The 21,265-nt window shown below is 34.9% G+C and overlaps 1 protein-coding gene across 11 annotated transcripts in view; it reads left to right on the top strand.

Annotated features, from left to right (window-relative positions):
- ARL15 (ADP ribosylation factor like GTPase 15) overlaps positions 1 to 21,265 on the top strand; it is a 261,132-nt gene that overhangs the window by 129,972 nt on the left and 109,895 nt on the right. For all 11 annotated transcript variants that reach the window (XM_039390403.1, XM_039390406.1, XM_039390405.1 and 8 more), the window contains one exon: positions 665 to 873. In XM_039390403.1, the coding sequence (XP_039246337.1) occupies positions 665 to 873 (209 nt within the window). The remainder of the gene's footprint in view (positions 1 to 664; positions 874 to 21,265) is intronic.

Raw genomic sequence — 21,265 nt, 5'->3', positions numbered from 1 at the left:
CTGCTGTTGGGCTCTTCAGAATCCTTAGTGTGGTTGACAGAGCAAAAGTAGTTGAAGTGAATGCCTTTGCGTGTTGTCATCATAGCTCCTCATTCACTATTCAACTCACTATTGTATCATTGTTCTTCCCATTAAGTATCTAATTACTTTAATAGGCTTTCCTGACACCTTTTTTCCCCAATTATGAAGTGGTTGCCTGATGGTTTGGAGATGAACTGGAAGACCTTATCATGCTCACAAATGAACAACTGCCATGACAGAAGCTTCAGGTTATGGCAGGGAGCTGCAGGGCTGAGTAAAAAAGAATGGGCAAAGGTTTAGGTATTAGTGCCAAGATATTTCAGTGAGAAGGTGAAGGATTAGACCATGTGGTACTAGAAGCATGATACCTCTGCCAATACTCATTAATGGAGCAGAAGCTTTAGGGGAAGAAAGCTGCATTGAGTCAAGTTCCTTCCTTACTCAAACAAGATTGATTTGACATTTGTGTGTGTGTTTGATTGGTGATTGCCTTTTTTTCTTTTTTATTCTTTTAATGATGATTAGGAGAAAAGATTTAGTTAATTGTTTTGATCATTCCAAGTAGACTGGTTATTTTCAGTTATAAGTGTTAAATTTGTTAAATTATTCTTATTTTAAATAATTCTTATTATTGTCTTGGAAGGAGCTGACAACATCAGGAAATACTGGAGTCGTTATTACCAAGGATCCCAGGGGGTAATATTTGTATTAGACAGTGCCTCCTCTGAAGATGATCTAGAAACTGCTAGAAATGAACTGCATTCTGCTCTCCAGCACCCACAGTTATGTACTTTGCCATTTTTAATACTGGCCAATCATCAAGACAAGCCAGCAGCTCGCTCCGTACAAGAGGTATGTTCATGTGGCATTATCTTGCCCATTTGTATTTACTATCTGCACACCACTAACCCACTATTACTTATTACGCTATTACTTACTACTTATGACATGCTAGTTAAGGACTGGCCTCAATTTCTCTTTATTGCAAGTACACAGACCAAGAGCAGTCCCAGTCCCTAATTACTTAGTACAATGCACTCTATACAGGCTTAGTTCTTCTGGAAAAAATATACCTTGGTACAAACAGATCTTCTTCTTTCACCATATTTTGCTTAAGGGTGAAAAGATGTTTTCTAAACTACTCTTATGAAAAGCTGCTGGGACAGTGATTTTTTTTTTAGCTTGTGTTTTTATTTGCTATTAGTTTTAATTTTGCACTATTCCATTACTCCATTCTTTTCAACTGCTTAAAGCAATAGATGGCAGCCATAGGTTGTCTTTTTTATGTAAAAGCTTTTTCTGAATTGCTGTGTACTGATGTGAGAGCAGAGTTGCAATTCCTGTTCTGAAGTCCTTAACTAGTTCTGATTTTCCTCTTCTAAGGAGTAATGTTTTTGTCTAATTTCTAGCTACCACATAGTAAATTATGTAAGTGTTGTATTCAGTGTACTTTTTGCTCTTTATATGCTGAAAAATTCATCTTGTCTACATTTCTATCATGTCACATACATTGAAGAAATGCTGAAAGTTACTGATTCTCTATGAGAAGCTCTACTTATTCTTCTGAAGTTGTAGGAAGAAGTTAAAATTTGGTTGTGTCATTCTGTTCATAAATGTCATTTAAAGGACTCTTATTCAAGACTGTATGTGAAATCTGTTTGTTCTGTCAGTGCAGCAGAGTGAAAACAATTTCAGCACTTTACAGTATTGTTGCTTTATACCTAAATTTGATTCTTTCTTACAGGAACTTCTTTGTCTAAAATACAGAGTTTCAGACTTTAAACTCAGAACAAACTGATCTGTAGAATAGCTGCTGTTATTACAGTAGAGTTGAACATACTGTCTTTACTGCTTTATTGCTACCTATGCCTCCTTTCTCAGCCAAAAGAAATTAAGCATATTATGTGTTAAAAAATGGTGTAAATGGAGTGATGGTTTTCATATGAAAAGAAGAGATTAAGTGAAAGCTATATAAACTACACTGTAGAATATTTTATTAATTTTTTGGTCCTTTCCTCCAAGAATCCGTGCTTAGGAAAAACAAAAAAAAAGGAATATGAATTTAGTATATCTAAAGTTACATAAAAAGGTAAACTAAAATGAGGCAGGGATAGAATCTACAAGTCATACATCTTGTTCATATAAAAACAGACTGAGAAAGAAGTAATAAATATTTAAAGGAAATGTAATATGGATTTTGATGTATCAATTTAATAATTTGGCCTGATCTATTGTACAGCGTAAAAGGAAAGCGTGCATTCCTAAACCTTCCACTTAAAAAATGATAATATCCTGAGACACAACTGATTTCATTTTGTCATCTAAATACACTCTATGCATTTTGGCTTTAACTTTTTTACATAGAGCAATACAGATTACTATTTCCATCAACAAAAATGCTGTTTTTCCCCATGAATAAAGTATTTCTTATTTTACTATATTTTTCATTTTTAAAATGGCCAAATTTGGTTCTATGTTAATAATAAATATAATTTAAGAAATGTTCTTTGTCGAGTTTTATAAGAATAGAGAATACAATGCCAGTTGGTTTGTTTTACAGGAAATTATGCAAGTAACTCTCCCATTTTGTAGCTGAGCCTCTATGGAGAGACTTTTGGGCCTGAACTGAATTTTTTGCCTATTTAGAGTTAGCATTTCTTTTCTTTTATCGGCAGTATCCTCATTTTCACCTCATTCTTCATTACCAGTTGCTCGATACCTCAGTAGCGGAGTAGATATCTATATGCTTATAATAGCATTTAAATAGATTTCTACTACATGCTTTAGAAAAAATAAAAAAAACTTACAGTGTATTATTATAGCATTGCTACTGTGAGTGTGTATGAAATGCTGCACACAAGAATTCTGTTAAATGTGCACAGCTTATGTGTATTTTCAGGAAAAACAAGCAAACAACCCCGTGTCAGTGTTTGTCTTTGAAATTCTTTAGTTAAGAATAGTGGAAAACAAAATTAAAAGAAAAAAAAGAGGAGAATGTCAAAAAGTTGTTATTGTCCCAGAAAAAAATGATGTCCTGTATTTGCTGTATATACAAAGTGGAAGCCTTATTGGGTCATTTTTGCCAACATTAAAATGGAAATTTCTTGCTTTCCTAAAGGCTTTGTTGTACTGTTGTCCTCACTATTGAGATGTGAAATGAAAGTAAAATGTTGAATCGTAAGATGATTCCTTAAATCAAAACCAGCATATATAAGTATTTAACAAAAGTACTATGTTGAGCATTGAGTTGAGCATTATTAGACATTTTTGCTTAACTAAGTCCATTAATTATAGATATTTCCTTGCTTTTTTATGTGTCAGAAGGCAGATGAATCACAGTTGAAGTTTAAAAGTATGTATGCATTATTTTCAACAACAAATTGCCTTTCTTTAATGGATATGAAAGGACTCCTTGGGGTATAATTAAGGCAAATGTCTGAGTTAAGTGGTGCATAATAGGAAGTGTAGAAAAATATTTATGTACAACAAAAATTCTTCACAAAACTGTAAAAGGGCCAAGCAGTTTCTGCAACAGATGTTAGTTATATTTATTGTTGGGAAGCGCACTTACTTCAGTTTTTCAAAATGTTGTATTTTATTTAATGTGTTTTTTTCCATGCATTGCTTAGGTAAAAGTGATATTGTAGAAGTAACATGCTGTAAATAATAAGCAATGTCATGAATAGTTCAATTCACAGCTATAAGATCTATTTGCAAAAGTATCCAAATAACTTATTTAATTTATGAAATGTAATTTAACCCAATTCATTTTGCAGAATATACTTCATATTATTGAAGTGACCAGGGAAAATTACAGGAGAAGCCAAGTTAAAATACTAATCAGACAATGTAATACTTTTTTCCTGAGTTCAATTGCGGGTTGGCTGTTTCCTAGTTATTTTGGTTTTAAAATGAAATCAAGAAAGTAAATTTGACATTTTATTGTAGAAACTAAAAATGACAATGTCTCTCTTATTTGTCTTATGTAACTTCTATGGTGTTCATTCCATCTTCCTGTGTCAAAAATATTTGTAAGTTGTTTTGTTTTTCCTGTGACAGTAGCACATATTTAGATGTTTTCAGATATCTCCTAAGTGATTTCAACTGAGCCATGCTGAAATAAAGACTGTATATTAACCAGACTATAAAGCTCATTCAGTCATATTTGATTCAATACGTTTGCTACAAAATAACCTTGGTTTACATTAAAATCACAATAATGAAGAATTAATCATATGTAAATCAGTACTGACTGTAGGTTTGGAAGCCTTTTGAAATAGTAAATAAAGATAGTTACAAGTGAAAAAAAAATTTAGTTACTCAGCATGTGGGAACATGGTGGCATATCTGTTTGGCCATGGTTTCCAAAATATAGGGTGCAGTTCTGAAGCAGTACCAAATGTTATATTCTTTTAAATAAGTATCTTGCTGATGGAGTGTACTTTTGCCTTTTCATCACAAAAGATCTTTTGATTATAGAAACTGGTTTTGATTAGTCAGATTTCTTTACAGGCTTAAAATATTGCAGGAGATTGATGGTGATAAAAGCACTTTAAATTGCTTTGCAAGGGAACAGCCGCATTACTACTTATTGTGATTATCAGCTTGTTGATTTTTATTTTGGAATGTGTGCTACTTTGTGTAATGATGTCAGAAGCGCGATATAGCAGTGCATCCTTGCTACTTGAAGCAGTGTGAAAACTGAGAGTCACTTTACTCCCAGGTCAGAGTGATATTTAAGAGCTGCAGATACCATACATTGAAAGTTTTCCATAGCCACTGTGTTTTAGGAGTAGGCTGTGCTGAGCACTTGTCTGAATCTGTTGAGGACTTCTGGAAGCCATATAGGACTGGCCAAAAGAGAAATCAAATTGAACTAGATTTTCCAGTTCAGTAGTGAAGCAGCTACATGTTTAGCAGCACGATGTTTTTGGGGAGTTTCTTTTTTTGTATTTTAAGGCTGTTTTTAAAATTGCAGTTGCACTGGATGATCATTGTAGGTCTGTTCCAATTGAGCTTTTCTAAGATCATCTATGTGAAGACGTTCATAGGGTATAAACTTTTGGTGGGTTTTCCTTTAGTCATCCAAAAATACAGGCAGTTAATACATTTCTTTCATATATGTAAATTGGTGACCACTAGTAGCGGGAGAAATCATTGAAGATATGTTCTAAATTTTCATTAAAAAATGCTAGAACTTTTTGATATAGACTTACTAGAGAACAATGAATCAAAAGTCTTCTCAGTCTATTTTAAGGTTATATTGTTTTAAATATTGTTGTCAGGAAAAAATAGTTTGGAAACCTTATGCTGATCATGAATGCTGTCTTTTTGCTTGCATACGAGATCTTACTTAAAAGTTGAATTGATGGGTGTGTGAAACTCCACTGGAGAATCATTCCCATTTTCCTGTTTGATAGAGCAAGATTAAAAAATATTTTTGAATTACAAATGGTATTTTCAAAAGCAATTGTAAGAGGTTCATTGCATATTCACGTAGATTGTGATGTGTTTGTCTATTTGTGAATATTTCAAGACATGGGTTTTGAATTGTGGACAGTGTTTAACTGGATTTTCTTCTAGGGGGATAGTGGAGGGTGACTCTCCTTATGAAAAGAGCCATCTTAGGGATGTGAGGATATTATCTATTACTCTGTCAGTTTATTCTCTGTTGTTTATGTCTAGAAATAATTTTGTAGATAAACAATGTCTTCTTGAAGTGTTAAAGTTAAATAACCATTGCAGGAGAATGTTCAAGTTTGCCAGCGTCTGCAGAGGCTCTTACTGGTCCTGAGGATCTGGGGTACTTTAGAAACTGGACTTTCTAGGGCCTGCCAGTAGTCTTAAGTTGGCTGCATATGGTAGCTCAGATTCAGGACGTAATCACTTCTTTATATTTCAGTGTCTTCGTACTATTTTTCCATAGTTCATGCCTTTTGTAGTTTCTGATAATTAGGGGGAAATGGTTTCCTTTTGGAAACCCTTTCAATGTTCCAGTTAGAGATGTCATTACTAGCAGTCTGAAAAACTGCACTGAGCAGTGACACCTCAGGAGGATTAGCTTCAGAGAGTATGCAGTATCTCAGCTAACAGTTCTGAGCAGATATTTTCTCCGGCAGCAAGTACTACAAAAACTTAGCCCACACCCAAGAGTGAAAAAGTGCTCGTCCTCAAGCCGGTCAAGACTCTCAAATTAATTCACCTATCTGAATTCTCAAAGACCAGCTGTTGCAAATCTGTGTACTTTATGGCAGGGACATCCATAGCAAAGTTAAATCGGGGGCAGATTTTTGGTTTCTGGAGAAACTGTTCCTAAGATGATTTATCTTCACATTACTGCAGTAAATAGCCAAAATATAGGTTCCTAGCCTGTTTTGAGATCATAGTGACCTTAATGACCTTAATATTTGCAATCCCCTCACTGCAAATACTTCTTCTCATCCAAGGTGTATCCCCTGATATTTGAAGATTGTTTTGGAGCTGGACTCTGCTATTTTGAGTATTGGCTGCTTCCTTCACAACTGTGGCCTTTGAGGGAACAGAGGAGTTATTTGTCAGACTTCAGTTATGAGCACATTTGCAGAAGAAGGGAATATTATTAACCTAGTGTTTAGAAAATATTAGTTTTGCCATGTTTAGAACAATGCAGAAATAACTCCTATTTGCATGTGTCATATGAACTCCCATTCTGATTAAAGAATTTCTTCAGACCTGTTAGGAAGATGATTTTATATAAAAAGATCTGAAAATAAAAATAATGTATATAAAATGCAATATAAAAAGATGAGCAATTTAAATAAATAGCTAGAGGTGAACAGCAAAACAATTTTTGTACAGTTGCAAGACTAAATCCAAACAGCAGAATTTTTCTTTACATGAGTTTGTGCTTCAGTTATGTTTTACAATAAACAAAGGCATAACAGATAAAATCTTCAGTATATTTGCATTAGATAAAAAGATGAATTTGTATTGATGATTTGGAGTGACCTTCCTGAAGATACAGAAACAAATGCTTGAGCACACCTGCAAATGTGCATATATTACACAATGTACAAAAAGCTGAAGAATATGAGTAGAGTAACCAAGACACAGGAGTGGAAGTACTGTCCACATAGACCAATTTCACAACATAAAACTGTCCCTAGAGAAGTAAATCTCCTGAATGGCCCTTGCAGCGTATGGTGCTTGGTACAGTTCTGCAGAAAAAGCTGTGTGTCTTGGGGTAGATTTTGAAGAGTGTTGTTGCATATAGTTTCAAGCTTCGGTAACTTGTTACAGAACTTTTGGGGTCTTGCAATAGTTGTTTTATATGTATATAGATGGTGTGTACTTAAGAGTGTTTCTTTTCTTAGCAGTTTTGATTTATATGCTGACCTCTTTGCCTCTCCCATCTTTCAGGAGTCTAACCGCTCGTATGACCATGTGATGAGCTGGTTTGGGCATAAAAATTACTTAACTACTGTCCTTCCTCATGGTCTTATTTTTAAACAGACTCAGATGACAAGATAATTGGATAAGTTATTGTATAGGCACAAACAAGAGGTGGGAGAGAGGTGAGAAAGCGGTACCAGTGCAGAAAGTTGAAAGTGTGGAACTCTAAAACCCAGGGAGATGTTGACCTTTCTACGTACCACCTTACTTCTCATGGTTTTTTGCTTATCCCACTGCAGTAAACCACAGTAGAGGAAGGAAATGCTGAGAAATACTTTTTTCCCTCTTATTTAACAGTGAATTTTCTAGAGTAGATGTGCAGTTACGTTTACTGGACTTCAGAGAGAGGTAGGAAAGAAGCATTTATTTTCACTGTGTGCTTTGAAAATTCAGTGTCTTTGTTGTCTTCCAAGCCAAGGAAGAAGAAAGAAAATGTCATTCAAACAGAAGGAGTTGACTTCACTTGCAGAATTAAAGACAATAATAAAGCATAGTCTGTAAAGGTAGAGCATAGTCTGTATAAGTAAAAAGCAAATTTATGAGAGAAACTTCAAAATGCTTTCAGAAACAAAAATCTGCATTCTTATTTAGTAAATGTTTTTCATAAATATTTGTATACTTAAAAATGCTTTTATGTTATTCAGTAAAGACTGCTGGAGCTAAGAAGAGCACAGCTTTTTACAGTTCTTTCTGAAACCTTTTTTGCTTGGTCAAAATATTCTGGGTTTTAGTAGAGAATTAAATGAAATCCTCAGGCCTTTGTTGGAGACAAATCTGACCAGAGAATCATTATGATCCTTTTGGACCTCTATGTCTATGATACTGCTGTTCAGAGGAATTCCTGAATGCTCAAAAATTTAATTACTGTTAGTGACATTTTGCATGAGCAAGAGAAGATGTATTTCTTTCAGAATTAATAACTATTTCAAATGGAACAAAATAGTGGCTATATAACTGCTTTCTAAATATAACTACCATTTTTATAAAAAAGGTCTCAGGTTCTGCTGAAAAAGAATGGAAAAGTATTTAGTAATGTATTGGATCAAGTCTGTGAAAACTCTGCTATTGTAAAAGTGATTTAGTATCTGTTTTTTTTCTCAGATATCCTTCTTATATATATTAGAACGAATACTTGAGTTCAAGAATACGAGCTACTGCTTTTTAAAACATGAGGACATATTCTTCTCTTTTATTTTTGTCCTTAGTGCTAAAATAAGTTTGCTGATTAAATGGAAGTTAAATATATTGTGAACTTTGGAAGAGGCTCATTTTGTGTAGTTGAACTATTTTCTACATAATTTATATCTGATACTCAGTATAACAGAAGTAAATTTAAAAGAATGTTTTTCAAGTTGATTGTGCTCATATAATCTTCATTACATTAGAGTAGGTATGCGGCGCATGAAATTAATTTCTGGCCACAGTCCATTCTGCAGGAATTAGATACTCACACACATGGGAAATCATGATGAGCATCTTTATTGGTCATGTCAGTGAGGTTCAACAAAAACCACAACAGGAGAAAATCTATCAATTTTTTATCCATGTGGGTATTTAAAGTTGGATTTTAATTATGTGCCACAAAAGTAGAACATTTTCAACTGCATCTGCACTACACAGAATTGAAGCAGCATAGATTAATATTGTCTGCAATTACCAGCATCCTGAAGAACTTGCTGGGAACATGTCTATGCAGAGTTTCTTAAAACCTGCATCAAACAGAAGGTGCTCAGAGTTCAGCTTGGGTATGGAATGCTTTCTGTTCCTCTTCAAACTCAGCATTTCTGAAGATGCTCTCAAGAATTTCTCTTGGGTATGAGCTGCAGCGTAAGGGAAAGCAAAACTGATAATTGGTGCATCATTGGCCCATCAGAGGCTGAATCTGCTTTAGATATGTGAGCATAAAATTCCTATGAGCATGAACAAACCATGCATCTCATGGTATATATGTAAGATTTTTTGAAACAATGACATGTTTCCAAGTGACAGGGTAGGGAAAGGATCATCTTTGCATCAGTGTTCTAAACGCATGTTACTGGGACAATGCTTCAATTGTCAAAGGCCAAGAAGGAAATACTACTATTATAAGGTGAGATTAAATTCCTTCCTATCTGTTCTCAGTTTTGACCTTTTTTTCTTTTTGGTTTGGTTTGGGTCTTTTTGTGCAGGGGTGGGTGTGGTTTGGGTTTTTGTATTTGTTTGGTTTTTTTTTTTATCCCAAGATTCTTTCAAGCCATTATGCTTCTTGCCATTTGCTTTCAAGCCATTTTTCCATATGGCATATGGAAAAATCCTGAGAGTGCTCTGTGAGTGTGATGGAAGCCAACAATCAGATTATTATGAGCTTGATTGTTGGACAGGACATTGTAATTTTTGAAAATGGGATGAACTGGAGATGACTAATAGAGGGAATGGAAGGGGGCTGGTGACAAAGAGTTGAGTAGAAAGAGTTGAGTAGAAAGCAGTCTGGGGTTCAAACGAAGAAGGGAATGGCGTTTTTCAAATTCAAAAGTGTTGAAGGGTCCCACAGTTCAGGGAAGATGAGGATGAAGTACTGCTGAATTCTTCCTTAAAGCAGTCCCTTGGAGACTTTCTTCTGCAGGGAGGGAGGCTGAGAACAGTGTACATTACTTCTTCAAAAACCACTTCTGTTCAGTGTATAATGACATTTGGTTCAAAAAGAGGAAACCATTCTCCCATCCACTTCTTGCAGTGATTCAGCAGCAGATGCAAACATACTCCTGAAGAAACATGTATTATCCACTCTAGCATCTGGGAACAATCGTCTTCATAAGACTGGAAGCACGGTTTTGAATATAACGACATTATTCTAATGATGATTTGTTGATACTGCAGCATATCATTAGTCATGCTGGAATCTTTATACCCATAAATGTTTTCTCAAAATAGTTTAAATGTTTAGAAAATCTATTACAACAGTCTGACATGAAACAGTAACTTGTTCTGCTAAAATCTGAACAGCCTGGAAGTTAGTCTAGAAAGGAATTTTGTGAAGGATCATACAAATAAGCTAGATAATGTATTTAAAAAAAAGCAAAACTTGAGCAATTTTTTTGCTTGAAAATGTGTTCCTGCATTACTCAGATTTACACACATCATCCTTATATTTTTTCCTACTGTTTGCAAGAATAGAGTATTAACAGTGTAACTGAATAATCCATGGTTATGCGTGCACAAAATTTCTCAACATCTTTGCTTTTTCTGACCTTCTCTGTTATATTTAGTTGTTCAGATTCTGCTTAGATGCAGAGTTGCAAGAGTCATAAAACCTTTGCTGTTTTAATACTCTCTTAAAAGTAAAGACTCAATATTTGTATGTAGACCTCTTTAAAGTTAATGCACACTGAAGTTCTGTGTTCAAGTATTAGTACACTATGCAGGGCATGTAGCAAACTGATTAAATAAACAAACAACAAAAAGCCCAATCTGCATTAGTGAATGAGCTTTTTATTAAAAGGCTGTTTAGCTCATCCACGTGTAACCATAGATAGGGATAATTGGGATTACCTCATATATTGTTATATATTTGTTAAAATTGCTTTATTTATTTAAAATTAAGTTGTCCCATTTGTCTCTCTGTCAATACAAGCTTGTTCTGTAAACTTTTTTCAGTATTTTTTCTTAATGTATTATCACAGCATTTACAGTCTCATTTTGGTTTTTATGTTACTCTGGTAATAAATGCTAGAAAAAAGTTTACTGAAATTATATGAAACATTTGAGTTTTTTAAGGATTTCTTGCCTTTGGTTTCCTATAGCTTTGTTCTGTTGCAATAATGCTTTAAGAGCAGACCATATATTAACTAGAAATCTACTACTAAGTATTCTGCTCCAATTTAGTTACCTTTCTTCCTCATTCCGAATTATGCCTTTACTCATGTCTGGGGATAAAGGGAATAAGAGAGTGAAATTTGAGTTACTCTCTAGTGCAGAAAAATAAATCTTTTCAGAGATGTAAACACAAAGATGCTTTGTCACCAGTATTAGAGGTAACATTCATGTCCCTTTAGCTGCAACAGCATCTTCATTAGTGACACAATGTATGTTTGTTGTCTTAAAAATACATAACTCTTTTGAATAAGCAGAGTCATGCATGTGATGAGATATCTGTAGTCTGTGGGTACACAGAACCTTGTTAAACAGTCAGTACTCTTCACTGAGTAATTTGGTCTGTTGCGTGTATCAAAATTTATTACTTATAGATGAAGTTATTACTGTATTTTAAAATATTTTTATTTGTTTTGGACTTTTCTGGTTTTGTAGTTGTTATTAATAAATTGCTCTATGTTCTTAAAAGATGAGCAGAGGCTACAGAAATGGTACTGCACATTCCTGAAGTATTGCTCATGCCTGCACATCTGTCCAGAAAAGTTCAAACTATGTAGTTTTAATTGACTACCATTTTTGTGGACATGCTACCTGTATCATTTCTAGTGAAGTTCAGAATACATAATTTGTTTAAATAAAGTCATAATTGAATGAAAATTGATTTTGACTCATTTTGGAATAGTTAAATATTTATGTGATGGAGTGAAAATCTCCAATACTCTCCATTATTATTCCTCTTGCTAATTTTCTTAGAGTAAGTTTGTTTTATTGAAACCTGTCTCTTAGCACTTGAAAACTATTCCTATAAAATCTTCTGAAAAACAAGTTATACCATTTTAAAGCCAAAATGGAGTGTTGTTAAAGGGGGAGAAAAAGCTTAGTATCTTTCTATTCTGATTTATTATACAGAAGGCTGTTTTTTTACAAAAAAGGGCTTTTTTTTTTTCTTTTTTTCCCTCCACTATTCTCAGTCTCTTTTGATCATTGATCTGGTTGACCCCACGCTCAGGGGTTTTTTCTTCATTTGACATGGACAGATTTTTGAAGTATAGCTCTCCTTTGGGAACCTCAGGCAGTTCCACTTGACTAACCTGTGATCTAATGAGCAGTAATGCAGGGTTACAGTGACCATTTTGTTTGCTTTGAGGGAGGATGGCTAGACAGAGAGTGGGAGAGAGGCGGTGTCTGTGGAGAAAAAAGATGCAGGGTGATCGAACAGTGTGAAAAAGACTTGTTAGCCCACATTAGTGTGCCTGATTTACTTCACAACAGGTCGGGAAAGGCCAAAGGCAGGGTTGTCATTAAATTGCAAAGTTGAAAATCCTGGTATTCAAAAGCATTCAAATTTCTGAAAGTTGTAAATTAGAAAGTTTGTGGTTCATGTTGAATTTGCCAGAAAGATATACAGAAGTACCAGCTTCTCTAAAACATGAATGGTACACTATAAAATCATGCTGTAAATAAAAAGAAAACCAGCTTTTTAAAGTACTTTCATGGTTGACTGTTTTACAATGAGACTGGGTGCGAAAGAAAGGCCAAACACTAACAAGGTCGTTGCACTTTCTTTATGAGCCCTGGGGACCCCTTAATTATGTACCCGTGCTGCTTATTTTGAGATCTGTAGAGTGTATGTGTATGCATGTTTGTATAATATATAATTTTTATTTGTATTTATTAAATACACATATGTATATACACATATGCATATATGTGTAAAAATAACATTTTAGCATCAGTTGCCCAGGAATGTAGATATTGAATCTTCTACAGCATGTTATGATTTTTTTTTCTCATATCCTTTATTGTTTCTCTTGGAGTGAACATTAATTTTCATGCCATTGTTCTTGAAATAGGCATAGATTTATTTTAAATTTACATTTACAAATGCAGACACCAACAAAAAAAAAGTCCTGAAGAGTTATTTTTCCTAATACTAAAGCTTTCTTCTGAACACTTCAGTTGGACTTGACAGCCTGCTGCTTTGCAATTGCAAAAACAGAAAAATTGAAGCTTTCTGCTTCTGAATTTATGTTCATTCTCCTACTTGATAGTGGCCTGAATCTCCATGATTTGAAGAGTACAACTACCGTGCAGAATATAATTTTAAGCTGTAGCACTGGTAGCCTTTAACTCATAGCAAACTCTCGTCATTGCTATTTCTGATCTGGCTGCCTGTAGTAAAAATCGAAGTGCAGCCTTTTAGCTATATTATCATTGTGCATTGTAGCAGTAGGTAATAAAAAAAATAGGTCTTCTTAGGGGTATTTTTTTATGTCTGCTACCAGAAGTTTCACTAATAGCTGGCTGTCAAAAATCAGTTTTTCACAATTGTCATAGAACTATGTTAACTTTTAGCTTGTACTGCATGGACAGAGGTTGTTGTCTTGATCCTCTGGTGGTGTTATGCAAAATTAAACATCTGAGAATAGCTGACCATATTTAAGAGTATATTTCTTACCTGACTTCAGGAACTGTGCTCCCACTGATCATTCAAATAATTTCATTGACATTAAAGGACTGTCTCTTGGTTGAAAGGAAGAAAAGACAATATGATGTCAGGCTTCAATATTTGCATTGAACATTAACTTTTTGTTTTAACTTGTATTGGATTATGAGTTAAGTTGTGGTGTTAGATTATTTTTTTTGTTTATCTTTGTTGTCTTTTGTTTGCAGTGAAGATATGTTGTAGTTTTACCTCCTAATAAACTGAAGTTTAAATGTCAGTTGAATGTGGGAAACAAAGTACATTTTTTATACATAGTGCTGCATTTCTCAATTAATTTCCCGGTGTGTCACTCCTGCTTTTAACACATTGTAAAATTCACTTATTATTAGAATTTTGATATAGAACTAATTTATTTTGAAACAGCGTAGTGCTCAAAGTGGCTTAGTTATTACTATTCTCAAAGACTAGTCTCAAAAAAGTTTGCTATTGTGTGTATGCTTCCATTTTTCGATTATTTTAACTGACGTTTAGTTGCAGCAACTTGGTGGAGGTACATTCTAGGAAACTCTGCATTCAGCTAGCTTTCTCTGTAGCTTTAGGTCATGTTAGTCAATGGAAATTTATTAGGGCATAAAATGATGTGAAAATGTTTAACAAATCAGAATACTGAATCAAGGCACATTTAAGCCTTACTACTATTCTCTTTCCATTGACTTCCTCCATTCCCTAAATAACATTGTCTATTCAGTCTCTATGCACTCTTTATTAGCTCTTCTATTTGATTTAATTATTCAGTTACTCAGTGTGTCTGAATTAAGTCATCTCCGCCAATCTGCTTATTACAAAGCATTTGGTCAGTGAGAAGAGACTAATGTCATCTTGCTGGTCTAATTTTTGAGCGTGTGTGTTTAGGAGTAAAGACACTGGAACAGTGTTTCAAAACTGGCTTAAAACAAAAGTCAGTCCAAGAGTAGATTACTGATACTGCCAGTCACAGGCATTGGAAGAGTAAATATTCCTCATCTGAAGAGTAGGGAAATTTTTATATGTTCTTGTTAGCTTTCCTTAAGATGTGAATAGTTTTTGCAGCTTGGTGTCTGGAGACACTTTTAAAAAACACAGCAAGTTTGCTGCCACATAAGTTGTTCTCACATAAACTTGCCAGGTATTATGTGAAAAGATTATGTTCTTTTTTGATGGTAATATTGTTGCTTGGTTCAGAAATACAGCTCGTAGAAGAAGAGGGGATATGCCAAGTGCAGCCTTTTGGAAAAATTTTCTTTCAGTTCATAACTGCATTTTAAGAAAACCTTTCCTGTAAGACAGAGATGTTAACTTTTAATGTAGGTAGTAAAGTGCAGCATTGGAAGTTTTTTCTTTTTATCTGTATGTCGTGATATATGACTTCCAACAAAACCTTCTTTCAGGGTTATGAACTGTAAAGTTTAGCAAAACAGGAGAAGCAAAATATAAAAGTACTTGCAGGTGCTCTTTTTCTAAAGAAAATGGATGTGCCTTCTTACATTTCTCTGAAGTCATTATTTTATCTCTGCACTATATTTGACAGTATAACTCTCAAACTGTTCTAAACTGGGAATGCAGTAGCTAATATGTTGCATAAAAATGGAGTGTTATACTATGCCAATGGACTCTGACAATTCAGTTTTTAGTATCTGTAAAATGGGCTTAAAATGTTCCCCAGATGTATTTGGCTTTCTCTCCTTTTGGAAGTCATTCCTTCTGCGCAATAGGAAAAAAATTTGCTTAGGAAAATTCATTTGCTTAAAATGAATTCAATAATGCCACCCTTTCCCTGCATAAATAAAAAGGTGGGGGTGGTAATACTATGTCTGGGAAAGGAAGCAAAAATGCGTGCTTGGATATCCCATTGCCAGCTGTTGTAGGGAGTGTGCTTGCGAGCAGTTTCTGGCAAGCTTATTCCTTCCAAATCCTCTCCAAACTTGCCAGGCATTTAAAAAGTCTTTTGCCTGTTAGTCACCTTTCACTTACTTGTAGCATTAGAAGGAATGTTTATTGACTAAAGAACTGCCTATTTTGAAATCAGGAGCATTGAATTAATTTTTTTGTTTTGTTACATGTTGGTTTGTTGATATTTACTTGACAGCAGGGTTTAGTTAAGAATATGGCTGTTAGTTAACCAAACTGGGTCAAAGCTTAAAGGCTCTGCTCTCATGGGAAATAAGGCCCAGGGTTTGGCTGATATTTTTTGTGCATGTAGAAGGCATCAGACTGTCAATCCTTGACCCTGTGCAGAGAGATGGATGCTTCAGAAGTGAACTGCATTCAAAGGATGGCAAAGTACCATCTCCATTTTTGGCAGAACCTGACTGAGAGATAATTTAAAAATCTACTCTGTCTAGCAGTAGGGCATATGGGTTGTTTCTGTGTTAATTTGGTTAAGTCATGATCTGGTGTTTCAATCCTTTTCTGTGTACTATCGATCAGCATGTGCGTTGCTCTGAATCTCCCTAAGGTGTTTGAAGACAAAACAAGTAGCATATGTATCTGTGCCCTAAAGCAGAGGCAATTCAGGCAGAGAGAGGCTGAAGGGAGAAATCAGATATAATGAGATGAGAAACTTGACTCTTGTCCCAGGTTAGGTCTGGATGGCTGAGGGGAGACTAGAAATCTAGCTTTTTGGATACAAAATATTTTGCAAAACTGGCCTTCTCAGAAGTTTCAGGTCCATAATTGTGTTTCTGTTCTTTCTGCTCCACTTTCTTCTCAGAGTTACAAAATCTGAATTAAAGAGGGACCACAGTTATAAATTGTCATACCAGAGACAACTGAAGTTACATCTGTGACTACACTGCACCTTCCTTCAGGGTTTTTTGACAGAAGGCTGTCTGGTCTTTTTCATGCATCTTGCTACCTGTACTTACATGTTTAGCTGAAATAGTAGTGTAGTATTGGAGCATGCCAGTCTTTTAATGTATTTGCTTGTCATCTCTGAGGTAAGAAAACAGCCTGCTATTTATTTTGCAGTAATTTAAGCACTAGTAGGCTATCAGCTACAACGACAAAGCTAATGGCCTTTCAATTACTGGTGATCTGATGAGCGTTTGAAGCAGGAATTTAGAGCTCAATGCAAAATTTTGGACAAACAGAACAGACAACGAGACTATGGTGTTCCAGCTGGTGCTATCACTCTAATAGTTGAATATTTCTATTTTTCTTCATTTCCAACATGGTTATGATTCAGCCAATGACACAGTGCTTTTATGCATAAACCGTGATATGCAAAAAGAACCATGGTATCAGTCATTGTAACTGTGGTCACAGAGAGTCCTGCACCGTACATGTGTTGCTGTTATGGTCACGGTATTACTGTCTTCTCTGACTGGGAAGTTATGCAAATCATATAAACAATAAAGCAGTGTGATGAGCTCCTGGTCTGGAGGCTTTACTATTATTTCAGCTTATGCATTCTGAAAAGTACAGTTTTAAGTATTCTGAGAACCTGCAGTGAGTAACTGGAAATGCTTGAGAATGCAGTGTGTATTGTCTGGGCATTGTGATCAGGCAATGAGGGAAGAATTGACCTGCCCCGCTCAGGATTATCAGTCAATGACTCACTGTGTTAGTTGACTTTCCTGGTTCTGACCAGGACAGAATTAATTTTTGTAGTAACCAGAAGGGGACATTTTTAGTGTACTTATATAGCTGTATGTCAGTTTATAACCTGTTTTCAGCAATAGCTGCAAATTAATTGAAAGAGATATTGCTTTGAGACTTGAACATTGTGTCATTCAAAACCTTTCTTGACCATTTGAAAAAGACTTTGATTTCTTTGATATCAGTTTGAATTCTCTTTTATTGTAATAATTGGAAATAAATATAGTGAGTTCTGAAGTTGCATTCCTGAGTTACCTGAAGCATATATATAGCACCTCTTAATTAGTTATCTGTTATAAAGAAATTACTCTGCATGCTTTATTCATTTCAGTATGTACCAGTCAGTTTTACTATCCTCCTATTAAAGATGCCTGTCCTAGAAACAGTTGTTGTTCTGTGAGGGTAATGTTTTTTGAGATCTATGATGATTTAATACTGTCTGTGTGATCACTTCTTGTTAATTCAGCTATGGTGTTACAGAATGCAGAAAATAATCTATACTGAACTGGTCATTTTGCTAGTATATACCTTGAAGGCCGTAATTGTCTTTACCTTATAAATTTAAAATTCTCTATTACTGTTTAGGTTATTTCAGTTGTTTCCATTTCTTTTGCTTGACTTTATGTTCTTAATGGAGTATTAATTCATCTTGTGTGCAAAAAGAAATTGTTTCTATTTGGAAGTATTTCAGAATTACTAAATCAGACTCCAGGGGCTATTTTTCAGACTATAAGCATTAATATGCAGAATGTAATTGCTAACAGATAATAACTCTTAAATTTTTCTTAATATGCAAAAAGTAGTCTCAGCTGGTTTGTGCAGTGGAGTTATTTGCAAGCTTTAATAAAATTATGAATATTCCTAGGGATGAGAAGAAAGCTTTGAATCTGAATTCCAGTTCTCTTTTTTGGAACTTAAATGTTGCTTCATCAGTTACTTTGTTCTTAATTTAGACTGATGACCCTCTTCAGAAGGCAATGGGAGTTTTGTGCTATGAAGTATTATTACTTGAAAAGTGTGGCAACCCTGTAGCAATTAAAGGAATTTGCTATTTGAGATCCACCAAAGACTCACCAACAAACTGATGTAGTTCTATAGAAATGTGGGAAAAATCTACCAGAAGTCCTGCAAAACATCACAGGATTCCACAAATATAGCATCTTTCATCTGACTGCACTCTGGACAACTGCCCTCCCTTTACGACAGCGATAGATTTAATCAGGACTATCGGTCTCACAACCTCTGTCAAAGTTTCCTCTCTTGCATATTCAGACGCTATTAGATGGATTCTTTGTGCAGTGCACAGAAATAGAGAATAGTTTTCTTATCTGCAGCTTTTGTTGCTGGGACAGATGAGATTACTCATCACCATGATGTTTATATTTATCTTACTTGAAAGCACTCTGAAAGTCTAAATTTCTGCTCATGAGAGGGAAATTGAAGTCTGTTCTTGTTGAATGGGCTATTGAAAGTAGTTGTCTTTCAAAAAGAATTTGGTTATGTCACCTTATAATTTAAAACCTCTCTGATTTTACATTGGATTTCTAGATATCATAGGGAAGGGGTCTTCAAGATCATCTAGTTCCAATCCTCCTGCTGTGGGCAGGAGTGCCAGCCACTAAATCTGGTTGCTCAGGGCCCCCTCCAACCTGGCCTAATCTACACTTTTAGTAGTATACTTGCTGTTCCTACAGAGGAAGAGTTATGTGTACCACCGTCATAACCTCTCTGTTCATGAGCTTTCAGGCAATTGAGGAAAATTTCCAAACTAAAACTTTATCATTATAATTTTCTATGCCAAGCATGGATCAATACCAACCCTTCTAACAACCCCACTCTACTTCTCCTTTGAATTGTGTGCTGGGCACTGGATCCTGCAGGGTTTTCCTGTGCTGCGGCACTATATTTTAAGGCCATATCAGATTTTTTGTATTTCATAGCAGTAGGAAAATATTATTTACACATAGAATCTCAAGTTTTGTTCTGGAAGGGCGAAACTACGTCTCTTGTAGTCTGTCTCTAGCAGGCTATTGTTAGAAAAGACAAGGTTTGTTGTTTGTCATGGAGTAATAAGCTTCTGCTTGCCTTTGTAGACCTGAGTATTTCATCTGAAGTTTAACAGGCAGATAACAAAGGAGAAGAGATGAAGAGAAATAAAACAAACTGGAGTCCTAGAAAATTCATTTTCTTTCTCTTTTCCCCACATGAAACTACTTTTGCAGGAAAAAAAAAACAATTGACAGACAGGGTGTGCCAGCTAATGTCATCAAGCATTGAGTGGGAAGAAGAATATTAAAAAGCAGAAAATTAGAGCTGTGCTTGCCTGTTTGACTCCCCAAAAGAATTGAAATTGTCAGCATTTGGGACTCCTTGTCAGAGGCTGAGAGCTTCACCTGTCTGTGGTGCTCTGCAAATCTGTTCTGATGACCATCATCCCTCAGAAATGTGTGTCTGAGAGCAATTAGAATTTTACTAAAGAATACTGAAAAAAAATTAAGTACGTGTATGTCATGTAGTTACTGAATTCTTTAAAGATAAAACAAAGGCCACCACAGAAGCAAATTAAAGCCCCTGGGAGCCGACATGGTTATTGAAAGAGCTGCCCTGCCATAGAAACCTGCTTTCTTATTGTCATTCATTTTGGTCTCTGAAAAGGAATTTATGATCAAAGTTTTGTTTGAGCACAATGTAATGGCACAGTTAAGCACTCAGATTAGATTTTGGCGAAGTTAGACAGGGATTCAGGTATTTTTTTTCTTACTTTTATTTTCTGGGACTCATCTTCTAGTGAGGAAAGTGTTTTGCCTGTAAAATGTTTAGACCTTGAAAAAAAGAAAAATCCATTTACAATATATATTTCTTGAATTATGTTAGATCTGTGTTTCTTGTTTTATATCTGCTACTACTGTTTCATGATAAAGTCCAGTCTAGAGCATCTCTTGTGGATGTTGTAAATGAAAATACATAAATGAAATAAAACCTGTGTATATTTAAATTTTTGTTTATAAGATGCTTCTATGTACAAAGTTTCCACCTTGATGACTCTAGCAAATGCCCACTGTCCACCTTTTCAGTTGCTATTGTCAGAAAGAACTTACATTTTTAACAAATAGAATACCATAATATAATTCTTTTTGAGGATACAAGGTAGTGACCCATTCTTTCATTGGATAAAATGAAACATACAGTTTACTCTAATCTGGGGGGGACTTTTTAGGGAGAGAAATTAAGATGAGAATTAACCATAGTAGGAGAAGTCATTACAATTATTGAGATATATGAAATATAGGTTCATTTCTTATCTTTGCTGTTGACTTTTAGCACAAGACTACAGTTGACTTTGTGTCCGGATAGAAAAGTCTTACAAATGCTCTGGGTTGATAATGGCAGTATGTAGTTTTGAATAACTTAGAGACTCAAGTATAGGTGGAAGAAACAATTTCTGTGAAAGAAAAACAAAGCTCCAAAAGATTTTGGTGGTGAAATGAGTTATTTAAACTGATAAGAGGTCATTTAAAACAAGGATCAAGAAAAATCTGAGTGTATATAGTTCCCTTAACACCTTAACATACGGTCGTGCTGGTATATGCTAAAATTTTAGAAGCAGCTTTAGAAATGCTGTCTCATTGTGTGATCAAAGCAACAAGTGCAGTCAGCCCATTTGAGTCATCTGTCTTGAATGCCCATGGGAAGTAGGAATATTAATTTAGTCCTATATATGAGGTTTTTAAAAAGAATGTGTTAAAGTTAAATAATGGATCTAGAAATCTGCTTTTGGAGTGTGTTGAAAGAAAGAAATCATGATAGAGGTTCCCCCTCTACTGGTAGGGAGTTCAACATTCAAGATATTTCATTGTGTCTACACACAGGTAAATTCAATTG

The sequence above is a fragment of the Pipra filicauda genome, unplaced genomic scaffold (assembly GCF_003945595.2).
Source record: "Pipra filicauda isolate LSUMZ 115617 unplaced genomic scaffold, ASM394559v2 scaffold81_size6448238_pilon, whole genome shotgun sequence".
NCBI classification, from domain to species: Eukaryota; Metazoa; Chordata; class Aves; order Passeriformes; family Pipridae; genus Pipra; species Pipra filicauda.
The sequence above is the reverse complement of the archived record's forward strand: the minus strand, read 5'-3'. Positions and strand labels throughout refer to the sequence as shown.